Source organism: Myotis davidii, unplaced genomic scaffold (assembly GCF_000327345.1).
Source record: "Myotis davidii unplaced genomic scaffold, ASM32734v1 scaffold139, whole genome shotgun sequence".
Classification (NCBI taxonomy): Eukaryota; Metazoa; Chordata; class Mammalia; order Chiroptera; family Vespertilionidae; genus Myotis; species Myotis davidii.
In genome coordinates, this window is record NW_006290686.1 from 592,697 (window position 1) to 611,500 (window position 18,804).

The 18,804-nt window shown below is 54.9% G+C and overlaps 1 protein-coding gene across 1 annotated transcript in view; it reads right to left on the minus strand.

The window, feature by feature from the left end:
• Positions 1–947: 947 nt before the first annotated feature.
• Positions 948–18,804, minus strand: part of LOC102760543 (olfactory guanylyl cyclase GC-D) — a 33,708-nt gene continuing 15,851 nt past the window's right edge. The window contains exons 12-19 of the mRNA XM_006763842.2: positions 15,698–15,846; positions 13,984–14,147; positions 13,352–13,544; positions 8,587–8,761; positions 7,675–7,773; positions 6,755–6,849; positions 4,951–5,036; positions 948–1,093 (exon numbers count right to left, since the gene is read on the minus strand). Coding sequence (XP_006763905.1) covers positions 997–1,093; positions 4,951–5,036; positions 6,755–6,849; positions 7,675–7,773; positions 8,587–8,761; positions 13,352–13,544; positions 13,984–14,147; positions 15,698–15,846 — 1,058 coding nt within the window. The 3' untranslated portion in view covers positions 948–996. The remainder of the gene's footprint in view (positions 1,094–4,950; positions 5,037–6,754; positions 6,850–7,674; positions 7,774–8,586; positions 8,762–13,351; positions 13,545–13,983; positions 14,148–15,697; positions 15,847–18,804) is intronic.

Sequence of the window (18,804 nt, forward strand, 5' to 3'; positions counted from 1 at the left end):
ACATTCACACACAAAAATCCACCCATCACCTTCAAACAGTCTCTGTGAGCACAGCCTGTGGGCAGAACATTTTCCCAACAACTCCCAAGGGGTCTTTTGAAGAAGGACCAGTTTGTTTAGGGCTGAACTTGTCCCCTGCCCCCATGCCCTCAACCCCCGCCAGGGAAATGAATTCCACATGTTCCTGGTCTGCCTGCGGGTTTTGGTGAGCACCCTTTGATGTCAGAAGCCAGTTTAATGAGTTAGCTGTGGGTTTGTTTGTTTTCTCTGTAAGACAGAAGTCTCATTTTCCTAAGAATTAAGGCATTATCACTCCCCATTCCTCCCCAGCATAGTGCTCACAGATGACCAAAGCCTGGACTCCTGGCACAGCACTCACAGATGACCTAAGGATTAGACTGGCTTGGGGAAGACAGGCAGGGAAGGAGGCGGCATTTTTTTGAGCATTTGCTGTGGGCCGCGACCTGCGTTAGGAACAAGGCTCGTGTGGGCCCTGTCCACTCCCATTTGAGAGATGACAAAACAAAGGCCCGGAGAAGAGATGCAATGTGAGGAGGTGGCCCTGCGGAACCTGGAGCCTCACCGGCCTGGCTCCAGTCCCTGGCACCTGTCCTGCTTCCGCTCATGCCACCGGGGAAATGACCTCCTCCCTGTGCGCCTGGGCACCGCGTGGGGCAGCGTTCCTGGTGTGAGGGATAATGAGCTCTATGATAACGAGCTCTCAGACTCAAAACCATTTGTCGGAACAAAGCACTGCCCGAAAGGAAGGGAATGTTTCTATTTTTATTGCTTTTGTGTCAAGAGTCAAGTTTGCCCGTGGGATTCACACTGGAACACATCAATTAATATCGCTCTAGGGCACTTACTAATGAGCACCCAGTTGGCTGCTAGGGGGCTCAGCAAGGGAATTCTTTGAGGGGAGTGGAGCAGAGAGAGGGGTTGGGGGTGTCTAGGCTGGTGCAGGCCCCTGTCCCACGCTGTCCCTCTCCTCAGGGCCTAGGCCTTCCCTGAGCTCGAAGGTCCAGCTGAGCACTGGCGGACTTTGGCAAAGGCCGCCCTGATTTCTTGGTTTATGAGGTCCTTCCAGGGATCCCTAACAGTGAGGGAGCAAGAGCCCTTTCCCTCCCTTGGGGTCTCCTGGTCCCTGCACTGGCCCAGCTGTGGCTTCCTAGTGCCCTCCCCATTGGACCTTTCGGGGACCAAGGCTCAGAGGGGCAGTGCTGCTGGCGCATCTGCACTTCAGTCCAGAGGCCTCCCAGGAGACGGGGAGCAAGTCCCAGCTCTGTCCCTTACTTAGGGACCTGACCTTGGGATGCCAGAGGGTGAGGGGCTCCGTGACTCTCTGGGTATTTTGCGACTCCAGATAGGGACACAGGACCCCCCCCCACACACACACACACATTCATTTTCTCATTCACTTCCCACAGGTGCCTATAGGAGGGTAGAGCGTGGTTATTGCCTTTGCACAGAGAAGCAAGCAAGGCTCTGAGTGACTCACAGCAACCTGACAGGGGATGCTTTTGAGCCTGGTTAGCAGGAGCAGAGGGGAGAGAAGGGGCCACTGTGTGGACCGTTTCTGTGACACATAACAGCAGGCATGGGCCCTGCTGCCTGGGGCGTGGCTACACCAAGACAGGGAGGGGCCTTTCGCCCCTTCCCCCAATCCCATCAATCTCCTAAACACCCCCAAATAGAAGAAGGAATAACGTATGCAGATATGACAAATACAGAACATGAAGATAAAAGCACCTTTAGGAAATTTGACTTTAAAAAAATCAAGCTGTAGCATGCAGTTCAAGAACAATTTGGTAACTGCCTTCTAAATGCAACTCTTAAGACAAGTTCCCATCCAACTGGCACACTTCCTGCAGATTCCGTGTCGGTGCGGCTGTCTGTGATCTCATCTCCAAGCAGGCTGATGGGCATGCGGGGGTGTTTCTATGTGTGTATGAGCCCGATGCCCACGATGAGCATCGTGTGTATGCACGTGTGTGCGCCCATGTGCTGGGTGTGAGCCCGTGGGCCTACGTTGGTGCGGCGTTCTCCCCTGCCTGCCGGGAGGCCTGGGGGAATGATCTCTACTCTCCTCCCTCCCCGAGCCAAGGAGATGGAAACATTTCTGGCACTTTCTAAAGTTTCTGTCTGGGATGGAAAAGTCATCAGCTGAGGGATGACAAGTGGCTGCCAGATCTGCAATCTCCCACTCCTGGTCAGGGTGGCTCGGGCAGGGCTGGGAGCTGGCCGGCCAGCCTGCGTGTCCAGGGGAAAGGCCGGAGCTCTAGAGCTGGGCGCCGGGCACTGGGGCCTGTGCCGGCACATGGGGGCAGGCTCTCCGGGCTGGGCCATGCAGGGGAAAGTTCCATGAACATGTCAACAGGAAATACCAGGGAGTGCCGAGTGCTACGGTACGCAATGCTGGGGGATGGGGAGAGGGCGACAGCAGGGCTCTGTTTGCCCTGTGTGACCAGAGCTGTCTCACGCGGGAGGCAGTGTCAGAGCCGAGACCTGCAGGATAGGAGGGGACCAGGCCAGGGCATTCGGGGACAGGGACAGTGAGAGCAAGGCCCTGGGCTGGGAAGAGCTCAGGGTTGTTTAAGGAACAGTGAGGAGACCCCAGGCAGGTGGCTTGGCAGCAGCAGGTGGCAGGTGAGATGAGGCCAAGGGAGGGGCACACAGGCCCCAGGGATGGAACTTCCTCGGTTTGAGCCTCAGAGGAGTAGGAGGCCCCTGAGGGCTAAACAGGGAACCTTTATATCGATTGTATTTGTTTCACTCTGGGGGAGACGGGTGGAGGGGCCAGTGGATGAGGGGAAGTGGCGAGGAGCCCTGGTGGCCAGAAGAGCGGCGTGGAGGTGGGGAGCTGGCAGGTTGGGGGTGATGGAGGCAGAGCTGGGGGATTGCTGAGGACTCCGGGCAGCGGGACGTCGCCCGGCTTTCTGAGGGAGGATGGCAAGGCCGAACAGGAGAAGAGAGTTCTGGAGGAGGCCCAGCTGCCAGGTGGACCCCCGAGATCTGAGATGCCATGAGGGCTCTGGAAGATATCAAGGAGGGACAGTGAGCTGCCTGGTCCTGGAGCCCAGAGGGGCGGTGGGGCCAAGGCCACGAGGGCGATCCCTGTCCTCGGATCTGGAGGGACAGACAGCCCCAGGGAAGAGGCCGTGCATCCCGGCATTGCAGGGCTGGGCAGAGGTGAGGAGCCGGGGGGATGAGTTGCAGAGGTGGGAGCACAGCGAGTGTGGAGGAGGCCGGAGCCCGTTTGTAGGAAGCGGGAGGGGAAGGGGAAATGTCAGTGAGAACTAAAACTGCCCACAGACCTAGTGACATGGGTGCAGGTGACCTTCACAGAGCGTTCCGGCGGGTGGGGGTGAAGTCAGACTGCGGGGGCTGGGCGGGGAGTGGGAGGTGAGGAAGTGAGGCATCAGCAGACAGGCCTTCTGAGAAGTGCAGCTCCGAGTGGAGGCGAGAAGTGGGGTGGGAACGGAGGCCTGTGAGGTCAGAGGACAGCTTGCCCTTCGAGGGGCAGAGAGGTGAGTGGGACTTGAGGACCTAGAGCAGTGGTTCTCAGCCTTCCTAATGCCACGACCCTTTAATACAGTTCCTCATGTTGTGGTGACCCCCAATGTTATTGTTACAAATGGAACATAATTAAAGCACAGTGATTCATCACAAAAACAATATGTAATTATATATGTGTTTTCCGATGGTCTTAGGCGACCTCTGTGAAAGGGTCGTACAACCGCGAGGGCAGGGACCTGCCCAGGCCACGCAAACAGTCCAGTCCCGGAGCCATCCTCACACCACACTGCCGCCCCAGCAAGCCGCCCCCACAGAGATGCCCTGCAGGCCTGAAGGCCCAGGGCGTGGAGGCCCCTCTGTGAGCGTAAGCCGGCGCTGCACCCAGGAGGCTGGCGTGCCCTTATAAAGTGGGCACATCTGTGCTCCGAACACCTGGCAGCTTCTGCATATGTCAGCGTGTGCCCATCCACTCCCTGCCCCCTCCCTGCCTCGCTGGACCCCACTGGGGAGGGCACTGGGAGCTGGATGGGGTCAGTTCCTGTCCTCTGGTTCCTGGGGGTCCCGAGGCCTGGGGGCGCCCTGACGGCAGGGTGGAAAGGAAGTGGCTGCTGCAGCCGGCTCCCTGCCAGCCACCCCGCCCACATCCATCCGCCTGCTCGAAGGACACACAGCCTGGGCTGCTGAGTGCCGCCTCTCCCGGGAAGCCCAGGTGTGTCCCACACATTCCTCCCCTTTGAGCGATGGAGGGGCCGCCTGGAAGGGCGGAGGAGCCAGCGGGAAGTGCTGACAACGGAAAAACTGGTCAGGGAGCTGTGATGTGGTCATGCTGGGGGACCCTGGCAGGCTCTGCCCATCCCCAGGCTCAGCCTCCCCACTGGTGGGATGACTGCGCCCCCAGGGGACCATCTTGTTTATAGGAAACTGTAATTCTCAGCAATTGGCAGCCCCTGTGGCCTTGCCCTCCAGTCTCCGCAGAAATCACCTGAATGGCGACAAGTGCCCAGCGCATTGCCTGTGCCCAGCTCAGGACGGGGAGATTCTCCATGCCCAGCGAACAGAGAAAGGTTGAGCTAATCGTGGCACTCCCACAGTCGGCCGTCTGGAGGCTGTCACCACAAGTTGTTTGTAAAGTGCTCTGACCCACACAGAGGACCTGGGGCGTGAGCTGAGAGCACAGATCCCAGTGAGGAATCACCGAGGCAGCGTGATCTCTCCGCCATGAGCGCCTCAGATACAGGCAGCAGGACTGCGCCTACCTGCCAGCAGTGCTGTCTCTCAGGAGTGGGAAGATGGCGATGATGTAATCGTTAAAGAATTCTGTATTTTCCAAGTTTTACTCACGACACGGGTAAGACCTTGGTGATCAGAAAAGTAACAAATACCAAAGTTCGCACACAAAAAGGCCAAGCTTCTGGGGAAATTCCTCTTACTCACTCCGGTTTGATGTCCAGAGGTGTGGGGAGGGGTCTGGGGAAGCCTGCCTTCCCCGTCAGCCAATAGGTCTCCTCCACGCCCTTGCCCTGGAAGAGACCGGAAAGAGAGCTGAGCCACCTCCTCAAGCAGAGGGCAAGGCAGAGAGGGGCACCCCTCCCAGCAGCCTGGAGCCTGGAGGCAGACTGTCTGGGTTCAAGTCCTGGCTCTTTGATTTTTCTTTGTTAAATGGCATTTAAATATATAAAAATAAATATCAAAAATATAAGTCTTTGTTTTACTATGGTTGCAAAGATCAAAAAATTTCTATATGTGACACGGCACCAGAGTTAAGTTAGGGTTTTTCAAAATGCTGACACGCCGAGCTCAAAAAGTTTGCCATCACTGCCCTAATACCTCATAAAGTTGCTGTGTGGATGAAATGAGTTAATATTTATCTGTCAGAAAAATAAATGATAAATCGTGAATTCTATGACCCAGCAGATCTGGCCGGCTTCTATGACCTGGGATTCTCCCCCAACTACTGAAGGACCTGGTGGCCTCCCCTGGGATGGGGTTGCCGCTGCCTGGAGGCTAGGAGCGGGGCATGAGGGGCACTGGGGCAGGGCTGGTCTAGAGGTGCCATACCCCACCCTGGCACAGAGAAGGATATTGCCCCCTGGAGCCCCCAGGCCAGCCTGAAGAACCCGAGGGTGGCGTGCTGCCCTCCGCATTCCCTCTCAGCATCCCCTTCTATCATCAGTGCCTCTATTCGTCAGGACACCCAGTGCCCATTCTGCCAAACAAGACACATCTGCCCTGACTTACTCCAGCTCACTCTCCCATCATCACCTCAGCCTCCAGGGCAAAGGATTCCACATTGTCAGCCCTCTCAGGCTGTGTGACCGTGGACAAGTTACTGCCCCTCTCTGAGCTGCACCCTCCTACTCTAATATTCCACAGCATAATGCAGCGAATCCCCTGGAGCACCCGATTTCTGATGCCTGGTCGCAGCCCTGGGGATTTAAATGCCTAGGCTGCTCTAGTCTCCCCACCAGGCCTGACTCTAGCCAAGGAATTGGGGAAAAGAGGAGGTGGGTAGGAAGAAAAATCATTCCTAGGAATGCTGTACCATTTCATGAACAGTACATTATAAAAGAATGCAGAGGTTACAGAGTTGTCTCTGCCTTTGAGGTGCTCATGGGCAAGTACAACACAATATCACACCCACAACAGCAGAGGGCTGGTCTTTAGACCGGTGGGTGCACAGCCAAAGCCTGATAGTTACTGCTGGGGAAAGGAAGAAGAGCGTTCCTGGATCAGGGCGGGCTTCACTGAGAGGTGATGTCTATGTTAGGGTTCTGACGTCTGAGTAGGAGCCCAACAGTGCTATGGAGAAAGCACTGGCTTTCAGCCACCAGACCTGGCATCCAAGCTATGAGACCTTGGACAAGTCCCTTTAGCTCTCTAATTTAATTTCCTCAACTACAAAATGGGGACAGTGACCCCCCCCCTTTCATTATTGCTGTGAGTAATAATATATAAATGTATGTTGTGCACCAGCATGCCCCCCAGGTAGATCATCTATGGAAGTAACTTCTTCGCTCTAGTCCTTTTCATGAGGAGACAAATGAGGGGGTGGCTCAAGGAAGAAATGTTTCCCTAGAATTTGGGGAGTGGAGAGAACATGTGAAGGTGATCAGCCCTGTCCCAACACCAGGCAGGCATTTCCTTCAGCCACATCAGTCAGATGAGACTCCCACCTGCTGCCCACAGAAACTGGACCTTTGGGAACTATTCTCACCAATACATGGAAACAGTTTCTTACCTTCAGCTCGGTCTGGCCTCTGATGTCAATTTTGTAGCCCTCGTCCAGGCTGAGCAGTGTCTGGACAGTGCTTCCGCTGACATGAATTCTGTATGCTGAGAAGAAAGGTAGGAATCCATGTCACCACCTGGTGGCAGCATACCTAGTGTTTGGTGAGATCATTGAGTGCTGTTCTAGCCTGTAATACCCACAAATCTGATTCCTGCGATATCCTTTGCCTGGCTCTTTTGTCCCTTTAGTGGGTGGTTGGTCCCTACAATAGAGGCCTCAAAGCAAAGCACATTACATAGATTGAATGTTAGGAGGAACCCAAGATGAAGTCAGAACCTCTAAAAACATAATTTCCACATGTAGGGGAGTCGATGAAGCTGAGGCAGAGCATATGAGCATTTTTTTTCTTTCAAAACCAGACCTCTGCAGTAGGGCCGCCACGTCTGGTTATACAGGATGGGCACTGAGTGACCGTGTGGAGCGCACAGGCTGTACGGCCGGAAGCAGAGGCCAGGGCTGCTCTAACCAAACCACAGAGTGGCCCCTGCTGCCAGGAGGAACCTAAAGTGGCATTTTAACAATTAGAGGGGGTCTCCTCACTGTAAAAGGCGGGAAACCCAGACCCAGAGGAAGAGCATTTTGCTCAAGGACCCTAAGCAAACCAGTTGCAGTCGGGGCTAGGGCCTAGGTTTCCTACCTCTTGAGTCATTGTTTTATCTGCTAATTTTCTCATGAGTTGTCACAAAAACCTCGTGGAAAATTAAAAGAACCAGTGACACACGTCATCTCCTTACAGCTGCTTTACAAACAACGGGGGTACGCTGCCACCACCTGGTGATTTGGTTACGAAGCATGTTTCAAACAGCCCGGCTGCAATGGTCATTGAGACAGAGCCCTTGCCTGGCAGGATGGAAATAGGGGACACTCACGCAGCCCCGTGGACTCCATCCGAGATGCAGTGTTAACGGTGTCCCCGAAGAGGCAGTACCGCGGCATGGTGAGACCCACAACCCCCGCCACACAGGGCCCTGGAACCCAAATGCACTCAGTGAGCTCCAGCAGGTCCTGGACCACAGAGAAGTCCCTACGACAGTCTTTCCCTTCCCTGCCTTGTCTGTGGTCCCCACCCCGCATTCTGGGCTCCAGCTGGGGGAGGGCGGGTAAGGATGACGCTATCTGGAGAGGAGATGACATCTGTGTCAAGCTCTGGGATGGGGCTCGGGGACACAGATCAATCGAAGCCAGACTCTGCTCTCGGGGAGCTCCCAGCTCAGTGTGGGGCGAGGTAGGAACTGTGATCAATGCTGTGAAAAGGAAGCACCAGGGCTGTGCCAACCCAGAGGGGGAACTCTGACCCAGGCCAGAGGACTTCCTAGAGGAGGTGGTGCATGAGCTGTCTTGACAGATGAGGGATGAGAGAATGAGTTAGCAGAGAACAGCAGGTGCCAAGGAGGAAGGAATGGGGGCATGAGAAGATGTCAGAGGTTCTGAGGTCTCTCCCAGACCCATCCCAGCAAACATTTAGTTGTTTGCATGACCACAGAAGGTCTCTGTCCTGCCTCTTCCATCAGACTATCAGCTCCTCAACATGGGACTTAGATGCTCCTGACAGATGCTGAGACAAAAAAAAAAAAAAATGTGTGAATCTAAACATGGATTCTGTGATGTATAACATTCTAGAACTTTAAAATAATAGAAGGGAAAAAAGAAATGTAAATTCTATTATAGAGTTTTAGAATCTCTGAATTCCAGAAGCACGTCATTGGGGTTCCCTCAGCCCGTACCCCAGGCAGGGCTGGGAGACTGTCTGGCCCATCACCCCCACGGCCCCCAGCGCATACCTGAGTGCAGGCCAGCCCTGATGCAAATGGGCACGTCAGGCGCATGCCTCATCCGGAAGTTGCCCACGGAGCTGAGGATGTCCAGGGCCATGTTGGCAATCTCAGCCGCGTGCCGGCTCCCGTTGCGCCAGGGTAGCCCCGATGCTACCATGTAGGCGTCCCCGATGGTTTCTACCTAGAAGTCACAGCCTTCATACTGCAGCCCGAGAATCCGCTCTCCCCGGTCTGCCCACATCCCACACCAGGCCGCCTCTCGGGAGCCCATGACGACCCCTCTGGTCTGTGGCCCTCAGGGCCATCTCTGCCTGCCTCTCCCTCCAGACACGCTAGCACCGCTTGGGTCTGCACGTTTCAGATCGCCTTTGTCTGAATGGCAGGACACCAGGCTGTCCCGTCTCCTCTGACTCCAGGCCATGAGCTCCTTGGTGGCAGACTGGGTGCCCCTCTGCCCGATGCCACAGCGGCAGATCAGGGCTTGGTCTGGAGAAGAGCATGTGTACATTGAATATTACCCTATTTTCCAAACCCCATTGGCCTTCCAACATGTACTGAAAAGGATGTCAATTTTGGAATCAGATAAATGTAGGTTCAAACCCCAGTTCTGCTATTCACCTTGGGCAGACCCCTTCACCTCTATGAGCCTGTTTCCTCTCATGTGGAATTCATAATAAAGAGAAAGTATTTAAAGAGTCAGGTTCATCAAAGATGCTCAATAAATGGAGACTTCAGTTTCCATCATCATCATCATTTCCTTGGCTAATGAGTTTGGAGAAGATAGAGTAACAGAATCTCAGAATTGGAAGAGAGTTTAAAGTCTACCTATTCTTTTGAGGAGTGAGGATCTACCTGCTGTGTGGCATTTCCCTTTTGTCCTGCCCTGCACCTGGTTAGCTCATGTGTCTGGGCCGAGTCTTGCCTCCCAGAGGCAGCCCGGGAGACCTGCTGCTTGACGGGCCCCCCCACCAGCCCTCTAGGTGTGCAGCTGCGACTCAGGGACAGTGCACCTGCTCTGGGGACCAGCGTGGCCTCAGATGGGTGACGCAGGCCCTGACTGGGGAAGAGGAACAGTAGAAAGCCCTGTGTTGGCCACACACCCAGACCACATTCTCCAAACCACTAAAGCTGGCCTCTAGCCCTCCACCTTCCTGCGGCTGACCGGAAGAGAGAGTGTGGTGAAATCAGCAATCACCCTACAGCCCCAGAGGCAGAAAGATGACCAGGCACAGGCTCGCTCTCTAGGAACTCAGATGCATAAAGACGATCCCGCAAAGACTTAGTTGGAGCTCAGGTCCTGGCTGCAAGGGAGGGCCATGAGCACATAGCTGTGGTCCTTTTAAAGATGGCAGAACACAGCTGGGGGAGAGATGAGAGCAATGGTTTCCATACGAACAAACAGATGCAAATTCTAACTCCACCCCTGGCTTGCTGAGTGCCTCTCTGAGCCTGTGTTCTCATCTGTACAGGAGGGAGAATGACCCGTCCCTCTGAGGAGCACTAAGGATCAAACGAGAGGCCCTGTGACAATCCCTAGGCAGGGCCCGCCCTCTGTAGATGCTTAACCAGTGCCGGTGCCCCTGTTCCCAGGCTGTGCTTTCAGGGAGAGGCCTCAGGGGCTGCACCTCCCGCACTACAGGCTTCATTGTGCTGGTGAATGAATGACATGACTTAGTCCGCAGAACAACTGTAAGCCGTAGACACTTTCATGTCTGATTATAAATGGGAGCTTGAGGCTCAGAGGGGTGAAGTGATTTGTCCAGGGTCACTCGGCAGGCAGTATGGCTGGGGCCAGACTCACCCCCTGGGGCAGCCCACGTGGGCTCTGCTCTGGAGTTCTGTCCATAAAAGTGCTCACTCAGCGCGTGCGGGGAGAATCACAGACCCCCACGGAACCAGGAAACGATCGCCTGGCTGCCTCCCAACTCAGACCGGATTAAAGAGCCGTAACCAGATCCTGCTGGGGGGCGAGGGGAAACCAAGGCAGATGGCGTGAGTGATGAGAGACGGGCTCGTACACCATGAGGAATAGGCCTCCTGGTCCCCCACATCTGGAGGGGTGTGCGAGCCTTGTTTTATGTCATTTCACTCTGCCAGAAAGATGCAGACCTCTTGGCCAGAGTTCAGAGTAGATCAGAAGGCATGATTCAGAGCTGGGAGGGACACATGTGTGAGAAGAGATTAGCAGGGGAGGAAGAGACAGGCCAGGGGTGACTCAGGGCAGATCAAAGCTTGCAGGGCTCAGCAAGGCCAGACAGATGAGATGAGGGATCTTTCCCTGGGGCCGTGGGGCCAGGGCGGCTCTGGAGGCAAGAGGGGAATTCAGCCAACACAGGAGATGACACCTCAGAATCACCACTGGGGCCAGAGCGTGGGGTCCTAAACAGGGAACAGGAGGGAAGCTGCATCCTCGGAATATCTGTGGCTCGGGTCTCTGCATCCAGGTTGGCAGTGAGGTGCAGTGGACAGAGCCAGGTGGTGGTGGTGGACATTGCAGATTCCTGTCCTGGCTCTGCCACCTACCAGCTGTGTGACCTCGGGCAAGCCACTTCTCCTCCGGGTCTCCATGAGCAGCTCATCCAGCTCACACATATTTCCTGAGGGCCTGGCATGTGCTGGGCATTTCCAGGCACTGGGGACAGAGGGGTTTAGGTAGGAACCATGAAGTGTGGCTGTTGTACAAGGGTAGTTATGAGAGCATCACACAGGAGCTCCTAACCATGTCTGAATGACCGGGAAGCTAACCCGAGACCAGGATGACCAGAGGGAGCCAGGCAAAGAGGACGGAGAGCAGCGTTCTGGGGCGAGGGAACAGCATGTGCAAAGGCCTAGTGCCGTGATCGGCAAACTGCGGCTCTCGGGCCACATGCAGCTCTTTGGCCCCTTGAGTGTGGCTCTTCCTAAGCCGTAGGAGTACCCTAATTAAGTTAATAACAATGTACCTACCTATATAGCTTAAGTTTAAAAAATTTGGCTCTCAAAAGAAATTTCAATCGTTGTACTGTTGATATTTGGCTCTGTTGACTCATGAGTTTGCCGACCACTGGCCTAGTGGCTAGAGACAGCAAAAGCATACGTGAGGAGTATAGAGGGCTGTGGAGGTGGAGGGACCAGAGATGCAGCCGGGGAGGTGCGCAGATCAGCTCCTGCAGGGCCTTGTGGGCCACCAGGAACCTGTGGCCTGAGGACATCCATATCACGGGGATGGGAGCCCCACTAAAAGGGGGTTTGGGGACTAGAATACCCAGGTGCAAATTTCAGCATCATATGCCACTGGGACTATGTAACTCGACAAACCATTTAATCATCTCATTTTCCTCATTTATAAAATAGGGGTACCAGTACCTACCTCACAGATTATGATGATGGTTAAATGGATTAATACCTGTAAAGGACTTAGAATAGTGTCCCGTATACAGTGAGCACTCAGTAAGTGCTGGTCATTGTTGTCTGGGATACTGTACATAATGCTGTCAGCAGACTGCCTGGCACCCCAAGCACTTAGTTCTCTCCCCTGAAGCTTCCTGTCCAAGCAGCCTTTCCACTCTGGCTTCAGCCCCAAGGCCTTCCTGTCCTGTCACTGTGTCCTTGAAGGGCTACGGCTGGAAGGGGGCTGGGGAGTCACAAACCAAGGCTAAGGCAGTGGAGCTTGAGTATGGCCCTTTCCTGGAACCTCCCTCCCACCTCCCCCGTGTCTGAAGCTGACCCATGACCCCCAGCAACTGGACCAGAATAAAGGGCAGAATTGGGGCAGGAAAGTCCCCACAGCAGGCCCAGAGGGGCAGGAAGCTCTCCCCAGTTTACAGAGCCCTTCTACAGGGCGGTAGGATCCAACCATTACCTGTAAATCCCTGCCCTCCTTCACCCCCCTTTCTGGGACTGGAGTCATTGTTTTACAGATAAAGAGCAGGGGCCCAGAGAGGGGAAGCCATTTGCCCAAAGCCACATGAAGCTGGGGGCCAGGCTGGGATTTGAAGCCAGGATCAAGGGGTGCACAGATCATGAAGGGTCTCGACAGGTCTGCTAAGGCCCCCGCTGCCCTCCCCAGGGCCCCCACCCATCCACTTATTCCCACCACAGACCCCCTTCATGTCCAGCCATCACAACCCAGTCAGCATCCTTCACGCTCGCCAGGCCCACTCTCTCAAGCCTCAAGCTGTAGTACACATTCCCCACTTGCTGACGGGGAGCCACCACACCCAGAGTAAGCAAAGGTAGGAAGGCAGCCCTTCCTCCAGGAAGCCTGTCTTGCTCTTTGTTCTGCATGTCTCTCCCTGGCTGGCTGGAAGCCTTCTCAGCCTCCACTGCCTCCCTGATCATCACTTTCGCTGTGGGTTGCCCTCATCGTTTACCTACAGCACCAAGTGCTCCCTGAGGGCAGGCATGGGAACTGAGTCCTTGTCTTCCTTTGCCCAGCTAGCCTGCTGGAGGCTGAGAGACTATGTGGACCAGAACTGAGCTGTCCCAGCCAAGGCTCCAGAGATGTGAGAGAGCCCAACCAAGATCAACAGAGCTTCCTGTCACGTCCACAGCTGACCACAGATGTATGACTGAGTCTAGCTGAGTCCAGAGAACTTTCCAGCTCACCTATAGGCCTGTGAGCAACAATAAATACTTATCGTTTCACATGCCTAGATTTGGGGGTTATTTGTTACACAGCATTAGCAACCTGATAAAAACACATGAAGAAATGACTGGAAGTAAATGTGTGACATCAACATAGTGGCAAAGGAAGGACAGATGGAATGCCAGCCTCCTGGTACTCTCTCACCTTGTACACATCATGGCTGCCCAGAACAGCATCAAACAGCGTGTAGAGGTCATTGAGCAGGCCCACCACCTCCATGGGCTCACTCAGGGCTGAGATGGTGGTGAAACCCACGATGTCACTGAAGTATATGGTAACGTGGTCAAAGTACTCCGGCTCCACAGTCGCCCCAGTTTTCAGAGCTTCGGCCACAGACCTGGAGGGATGGGACGAATCAGAGTCATAGGGTAGAAGGATCCCCTTCCCATAGTCTGGAGGTAAGGGGGGGATATTTTGGAGGAAATCCCGCATTGAGGGTTAGGAGATCTGGGACAGGTCTGCTGACGTTCTGGCTGCCCTCCGGCAAGTGCCTGTCCCTCTCTGGACATTACTTTTTTTTGAAGTGAGACAGGGGACATTGTACCCTCTCCTTGGCTCCCAAGAGAGCGAGCGAGGTGGCAGAAATTCCAAACCCGTGTGCCCAGCACAGTGCCTAGCACATGTAAGGGCTCTGAGAACATCTGTTGGATAAATAAACGATGAATGGATTGAATGAATTCATGGAACCCAGGTTTACTGAGCACCTACTATGTTCCAGTCCCGGGCTCAGAGCCACCGAGGCTAGAAGCACAACCGGGTCCTAAGGGGCCACTCACGGCGGGAGCATCTGAGCAAGCAGCCGTTCCGTCTTCTGCCTCTCCAGCTCCAGCTCCTCAGTCCGCGCCCGGATCAGGCCCTCCAGGTCCTGGGAATACTTCTCCAACCTCCGCAGCATGGAGTCGGCAACGCTGGTCTTCTTGCCTCGGTTGATGCTTTTGAACTGGAGATGGAATAAAATTCCCAACTCATCCACGGAGGGCAACACACTCAGCCCGCAGCTTGTTCACAGTCTGGTTCACAGGAATGAGCCAGACACAGTCCCGGCCTGGAGGAAACGAACTGGTGGGGACCAGATACGGAATAGACAGGGGGTGGCAGCTCCTCTGAGGGAAAACACAGACGGCTGGGAGGCAACTGGGTTAGTTCTGTGTGAGGTGGGCAGAAAGGGCTTTGCAAAGGGGCCCAGGCTCAGCACGGCATTACCGTTAACAAACGCTGGCCCTACTGCATTGGCTCTTACAACAACCCTGCGGAAAAGGCGCCCTTTGTTCTTCTCAAAGATGGATGACGGACGGATGGGTGGATGGATGGATGGATGGATGGGTGGATGGATGGATATGATGTATGAATGGATAAGTGGATAAATACATGGGCAGATAGGTAGGTAGAAAGAATATATGTAGCTTCTTTATATACTAATATGTTTCTACCTCTCGATTTCTCTCTATGCTCCAAAAAATGTTAAGTACTAAGAAAAATAAAGCAATGCCACAAAATAAAATCATAAATATATAAGGACACTGGGAACAAAGAAGAATAAAATCCTTTTTAAGCTAACTTAGCATTGACATTTGTGTGCAAAATGCGCACTAGAATTTGGTCCCAAGTTCAGATAGGAGCTTCCTAGCAACAAGGCAAAGAGGAAAACATAGATTGTATGATCCGTGGAGCCCACGAGACAATGGGGCATTAAACGAGTTTCTCAAGAGAAACATGCCTACTGCTGGCCCTGAGCAGAGAGAAGGTCTCCTGTGAGGACATCCATGTGTGGGTACAAACCGTGTGGTCAACAACCTCACAGCCTCTCCTTGACAGTGCTCTGCTGTGGCTGGAGAGGGGGTGGGTGGGAAGGGGAGGCACAAAGGTGTCACCTCAGGCTTGATGGGTTGGCCCCGTGGGAGCCATTAGCCGGTTCAGGCAGGCCCACACACTCTGCTGCCCCACAGGCTCGTGCAGACTTGCCTCACCCCTCCTTCTGCAGTCCCCAGGGCAGGCCTGGGGGCCCCAGTGCCCCTCACATCCCCCACTCACTCCGCAGGGAGCCAGTGCTGCCACCACAGCCACCAACAGCCTCTCAGCCCCGGTGCCAGGAGGCCCAGTATAGGGCTGGGGTTCCCACTGCCAGGTCTGCAGACAGACGAACCTGGGCCTGGACTCTAGGCCAGCTGTCACTGCCTCAGTTACCTTGGGAACGTCCCCTCACCTCTCTGTGCCTCAGTTTCTCTCTGTAAAGCCCAGATAATGACAGTGCTTCTTTGGAGAACGATGAAGAATGATAACGAGGATTAAGTGAAGTAAGCAGAGCACAGTGTGGGGCGTGGCTCTCAGGAAGGCACTCAGAGGCTGTACCTCAGGCCCCTCAGGGTTACTGTGCTGTCCTGCTGCCCCCTTTCTAGGCCCCAGGCATAGTGTGGGGTTCTCACTGGGCAAAGTGGGGTGCATTGATCAGCCATTTCTTGTGAGCACTCGGCTCCTCCCGGGAACACTGACCTGGCTGTAGATCTGGTCCAGGCTGGGTCTGTCTTCTGGAGCCTCCTCCCAGCACTGTTCCATCAGCTGGATGCACTCGGGCGGCCCGTGGTCAGGGGGCACCAGTGGCCGGCACAGGGGAGGGGGCGATGCCACCTTTCTGATGATTTCTGCAATGAGCACCATGTGGTGGTGGCCCCGAGGTCCCCAGGAGGGCTGTTGGAGGGGCCTGGGGGCCTGAGAGGGAGAGCAGGGTAGGCCTGGGCCGGGGGGATAGGGGGGGCGGGAATCGGGCCTTGAAGGTGCTCCTTGGCCCTTCTCTGGGCCCCGAGGCATGGTAGTCGGTGGACCCAGGACTCTTTCCTGGGTCCGCCCTGGGTGTGGCTAGGGACAGGGTCTCAGAGAAAGGGTCTACTTCAGGGTGGGCTTTAAATTCTTGGTCTGTGAGATGGTGGACAAGGCGGTGACGTCTCTGAGCCTCCGTCTCCCCGTCTGGGAAATGAGCTTAATAAACTGCCTTCTTGAGAGGGGTGCTGAGGGAGGTGATGGTAGAGGTTAGGTGCCTGGCACCCAGCAGGCTCTCCCCACCCCCAGATGCTGAATCAAGTGTTGCTGCTCTGTTGCCAGTGATGGCCACCCTGCTCTTTTCACCAGCCCTGCCTCCTGGAGACCCTCTGGTGCCAACTCCTCACAAGTGCAAAGCAAAACTGTCTGATCAGTATCTTCATCATCATCAGCACCGTCACCATCATTGTTTTCCCAAGATGGCCCTGCCGTGGACCCTCCCCCTCCATGTGCTAAGGCCGCCAGGCTAAGTTGAGGTCAGATGGATCGGTGTTCTAGCTCCGGCTCTGCCTGTTGGCATCACTCGGTGCCTTGGTTTGTCCACCTGACGATGGGTGGAAACAACCTCAGGAAGCTGCTGGGGAGCCCGGGGAACTGAGAAATTCAAGGACGCTGGAGCAAGCGGGGCTGGGCACACGCTCAGGCTTCCAGCGGAGCAGGAGGGAACGTCGACATTATCCTTTTACATTCTCTACAAGTTACATCACCTCTCTGAGCCTCGGTTTCCTCACCGGTTACAGGGGCGCAATAACAGCACAGACCTGCTAGGGCTGTTTCCAGGCAGCGCTGATTAATCTCCTCGGAGGAGGGCATCCTGGGAGCCAGTGAGGAGGAGCGTCTTTCTGGATTTCACTCCCCCTGCCCATCTCTTTGTTGGCCTCCTTGTTGGGGGTAGTGCCTGCATCATTGTCCCATTTTACAGGCAGGGAAACTGAGGTTCCTAAGTTGCCCACAGCCACAGGACCGCTTAAAAGTAGACTCCAGAACTGGGCCGGATCCCCTCGTGACCTGCGCGATCTCCTCTTTCCGCCCAGAGGTTCCCAGCCTGCGGCCTCAGACCCGAGGGCCTCTGAGCGAAGGGTCTGGAAGCGGGATGTGCTCACAAAGGGGTGTGAGCAGATGGAACCAATAATGCATCGCGCGCGCACACGTACAACACGTTTTCAAAAGTGTTCAGCTGGTGCTGTGATGGCTCAAGTACAAACAGGTACAAATCCATTTCAAAGTGTTGCTGAGTTCAGAGCAGACCTTGTCGTTGGGCATTCTCTCAGCCAGCGGATATTAAAAGTCAAATAGTAGCATGTGAGGCTCCAGCCTTTTCTGACATCGGAGTGGAGTCCTAAGGCGAACCTGCTGGGAACCCCTGGCCCCGGCCGGGCGGGGTCTCGTGTTCCCGCACTGGGCAGGCCCGCTGTCCTCACCCCATGCGTCACCACGATTGGCGGGCCCTGCTGCACATCCAGCTCCGTGGGGAGATGCTCCGTGGATGACACCGAGAGGTTTTAGGGCAAAAGCACTGAGCGTGGGTCAGGGAACTTTTGCCCAAATCCCAGACCCACTGCTTCCCACTGAGAAGTCTCCTCTCTGAGCCTCACTTAACTATCTCTGAAAAGAGTGCACTTACCCACCTCCCAAGTGCCTTACACATACAGGATCTTAAAAAGATGCTATTTCTAACAGGGTCTGCGTCCAAGTGGGAGAATCAGGAGAGAACCTGAGAGCCTCATTAGCACAACCCTGAAACTACCCAGGCAGATTTTTACTGGGAGCCGGGCACTTTGTCTAAAGTATTTCACCGAATCCTCACAGCTACTCTGGGAGGCAGGCATGACGCTCCCATTTTACAGAGGAAGAAACTGAGGCTCAGAGTCTGAAAGGGATTTACTCCAAGTCATGAGGTGGCTTGGCGTGGAGCTGGGCTTAGGTGGGTGACCCTTAACATTGTATGCCTGTGCGCTTAACATTTTACTCCCTATGATCAGGAAAAGCACCCCAGGAAGTAGCAGACCCCGGTCTCACAGCCCAACCCAAGGGTGGCCATGGGGTTCCAAGCCTGGTCCCTGTGCCTAAGGCAGATGGAGCCCGGGCCTGAGGGGTCCTGCACTGGCAGCATGGCTTGGGGGTCCCATCTGGCTGGTCTTCCCTCTATCAGTGCAGATGGAGCAGGGGGTGGGGGGACAGCTGAGGAATGTTGAACAAATGGCCTGATGAACCCCCCTCCTTCCCATTCCTCCACCTCATAAATTTGGGGCCTGGAATGCTCATTATTCACTGAGCAGCGCTTTGGTGGAGAAAGGAAGCGGCCAGCCTCCTTGTGAGTCACAGATTATCGACGGGAGGGGGGTGGGGGAGGACACGGGATGGTGGGCTCGGCTCCACCACTGCCCTCTGCACTTCGGGCTGAGATGCCAGGGTCCCTGTGGGGACAGGCAGCTGCGGGACAACTGGAAGAGCAGCCTGGAGTCCAGGCGGCCCTGACAGAGAACACAGGAGGAGAGGAAACATTTCTGAAGTTGGGCCCTGGCACTGGGGTCAGAGGACAGAAAATGTCTAAGACCAGGAGACAGTGGGGAAGGTGTGGTGATTCTCCTGTACTCCCCAAAGTGTGGGCACAGAGATGCTCTGGAACAGTGATGGCGAACCTTTTGAGCTCGGTGTGTCAGCATTTTGAAAAAACCCTAACTTAACTCTGGTGCCGTGTCACATAGAGACATTTTTTGAGAGTTGCAACCAAATATCAAAAAATTTAGCAAAACAAAAACTTATATTTTTGATATTTATTT